At 58.0% G+C, this 2842-nt stretch overlaps 1 protein-coding gene across 1 annotated transcript in view; it reads left to right on the top strand.

The window, feature by feature from the left end:
- The window catches only part of TMEM38A (transmembrane protein 38A), a 20854-nt gene extending 18012 nt beyond the window's left edge, over positions 1-2842 (top strand). Inside the window, exons 5-6 of the mRNA XM_034996783.1 lie at positions 329-446; positions 1277-2842. Coding sequence (XP_034852674.1) covers positions 329-446; positions 1277-1516 — 358 coding nt within the window. The 3' untranslated portion in view covers positions 1517-2842. The remainder of the gene's footprint in view (positions 1-328; positions 447-1276) is intronic.

Genomic DNA, 2842 nt, shown 5'->3' with positions numbered 1-2842 from the left:
AAATCACATCGTTCCTAACTGGTATGACCCAAAGTCCCCAAGTGAACAAAGACACTCCTATCAGGCAGGACATTTCCAAGGCTTAAAGGATACCTCCCAGGAGCCAGGGGGGGAAAGCCACACCTCTCTTTGGGCCAAGTTAACCCTTTACTGTGCAGGGAGACCCCACCTTGTCTATGCCATGCAGGCATCTTCCCACCTCCCACTCAGGAGAAGCTGGGATAGGAGCTGGGGCCGGCAGTGGGCAGGCAGAGAAGGGGTCTGGGCCAGAGGGAAAAAAGGCCGGAGCTACGTGGCGCCACGTGGTAATAGAGACTGCCCCCTCCAGCCCCACGAAGGCCAGCCTGTACGGAGCCATACTCTTCACCCTCCAGCAGACCCGCTGGCTCCCGGTATCCAAAGCCAGCCTCATCTTCATCTTCACCATGTTCATGGTCTCCTGTAAGGTAAGTCTTCCTGCCCTGACCCACACCACCAACCCACACTTTCCAGGCTGGGAGCTTGGATTTGCAGTCTTGTGTCCCAGGAAGGACAGCCCTAAGGCAGGGGACTGGGGAAGGGGGTCCCAGTAGGTCTGTGCATGGGAGGAAGTTCTGATAAGAGGAGTGTCCAGCCGGTGGGGACGGGGTAAGAGAATACGGCCTTCTGGGTGGAGGGCCCAGCCTGGGCAAAGGCCGAGAGTGAGGCAGGAGTGCATGGAGTCTGTTTGGAGAATTGGGGCCTCGTGCCTTGGTGGTGGAGAGCTGAGGGACAAGACCCAAGAAGGCACACTTAGGACACCAGGGACTCAGGCTGGATCAGGAATGGTGCTGGTCTGATCCTGAGGCCTTGAGCTGGGGTTAGCTCACCCAGGAGGGGTCTTCAGGAGCCACACTGTCCTCCTCCTGGATCTGGGGAGCTCTGCTGCTGGCTCCCTGGGAGGGGACCCATTGGTCACTGAAAGGGGGAAGGGAATGAGCCACCCCAGGCCAAGCACTGTTCCTCTCTGAGCCCAGGTGTTGGGGGGCCCCTGAGGTGAGGGGGGAGATCAACTGTCCCCATGTGCCCCATGCCATCTGGAGTTTCAGCACCAGAAGTCCTGTATCTCAGGAAACCTGGGACAGTTGGTCACCCTCCTGGGGGTGCATAAAGCCAGAGGGATGGGCCTGGGCTACCTCTGACCTTGACCTGGCTGACCTCTCCCCTCTTCCTTCCCCCTGCCCCCCACCTTGCTTTCTGCCTCGGTCTCCCTCTATCTCTCTCACTGTCTCCCCGTCCCTCTGTTACCCCACCTCAGGTGTTCCTGACGGCCACTCACTCCCACAGCTCCCCTTTTGATGTTCTGGAAGGCTACATCTGCCCTGTGCTGTTTGGGACCACCTGGGGGGGCAACCATCACCATGACAACCACGGTGGGTCCCATGGCGGGTCCCATGGCAGCGGTGGGCCTGGCTCGCCACACTCAGCCCTGCCTGCTAAGTCCAAGGAGGAGCTGAGTGAGGGCTCCAGGAAGAAGAAGACCAAGAAGGCAGATTAGTGGATGGCCCAGAGGCCTTGAGGGGTACCAGGGAGAGGACCCGGACCCAGGACCCTCAGAGCTGGTGCAGGGGCATCCTGGGCTCAGCGCTTCCCTTTCCGGGCCTCAACTTCCCAGTCTGCAAACCGGGGCCATGTCGGGGGGGTTAAATGAGATATGGGGGTGAGGGGCATTGGTAGGAATGGAGGGGTCCCTCTCTCTTTCTGCCAGGCCACCATAGCAACACCGCTTTATTTGGGCAGTGGCCCCAGCCAGAAACCCTAGCAGTTATATTTTTGGTTCTACTATTTCCTCTCTAAAATTACATCTTGACTCCGAAAAGAACTTCAGGTTGAGACTCATGAATTTGACGGACAATTCCTAAGTGTCTGCTACAAGGCAGCCGCTGGGACTTCCATCTCTTCGTGCCCACTCCTTCCGGATGGCACTGGGCAAGCTGCCTCCTCCGAGCCTTGCATTCCCCGTCTGTATAGTGGAGACCCCCCAGGCCACCTCCGCATGGAGGTGCTGGTGTGCGACTGGATGTCAACCAGCTTTATAAACTCTTAAGCACCGTGCAGTCGGGAGGGGAGGCCTTGACGGATGTTCATCGTGCTTGAGAACGGCTTTGCATTTTAGATTATTTGTGTTTGTGGATCAGAGAACCCCCACAAGTTACCTGGCACACAGGGGGCCTTCAGTAGACACATCTGGCTCAGTCTTGAGAGCTTGGGGAGTGGGGAAGGCTTGTTCTGATCTTTAGCTTCAGGCCGCCCCTAAACCAAAGAAATGCAGCTGGCTGGGCAGGGGTGCCAAGATCCAGCTCCATCAAGGGCCTCCGAACACTTGCTGTCAGGCCCTAGAAGCTTCGGGCCTCCCTCATGCTGGCATCCTCCACCGCTCATTCAGTCTTTCAGAGGAGTCTGTGCCTAGCCTTGTGCCACTGCTGGGCGGGCCTGGAACGTGCTTTAGGGTGAGTGAGGGGAATGGTAGCTGAACCCCCCATCTACCCCCCCCCCACCAGCCACCTGATTCATCTCAGGCTGTGTTACCAGGACACCCGAGTGTGGCCAGTCTCAGGTGGGGTTTGGGCCCAGACGGGGCCGGCTTAGACCTGTCCTCTGCCCCCAGGGGGGTGGGTGGGATGCGGGACAGAGCAACAGCCTACAGCTGCATCAAGATCAGCATGGGGCCAGCAGGATCCCAGTATTGCCCAGCTGTTGGGAAAGTGCCTTGATCTGGTGACACCTGGGAGCCTGGTGGGTCCTGAGGATCCGAATTCATCCTCTTGCATGTTTATCAAGACTCAGCATGAAGGTTCAGCAAATAAATCTGTTGTGAAAGAAG

Source organism: Mirounga leonina, unplaced genomic scaffold, assembly GCF_011800145.1.
Source record: "Mirounga leonina isolate KUSES-001 unplaced genomic scaffold, KU_Mleo_1.0 Mir_94, whole genome shotgun sequence".
NCBI classification, from domain to species: Eukaryota; Metazoa; Chordata; class Mammalia; order Carnivora; family Phocidae; genus Mirounga; species Mirounga leonina.
The sequence above is the reverse complement of the archived record's forward strand: the minus strand, read 5'-3'. Positions and strand labels throughout refer to the sequence as shown.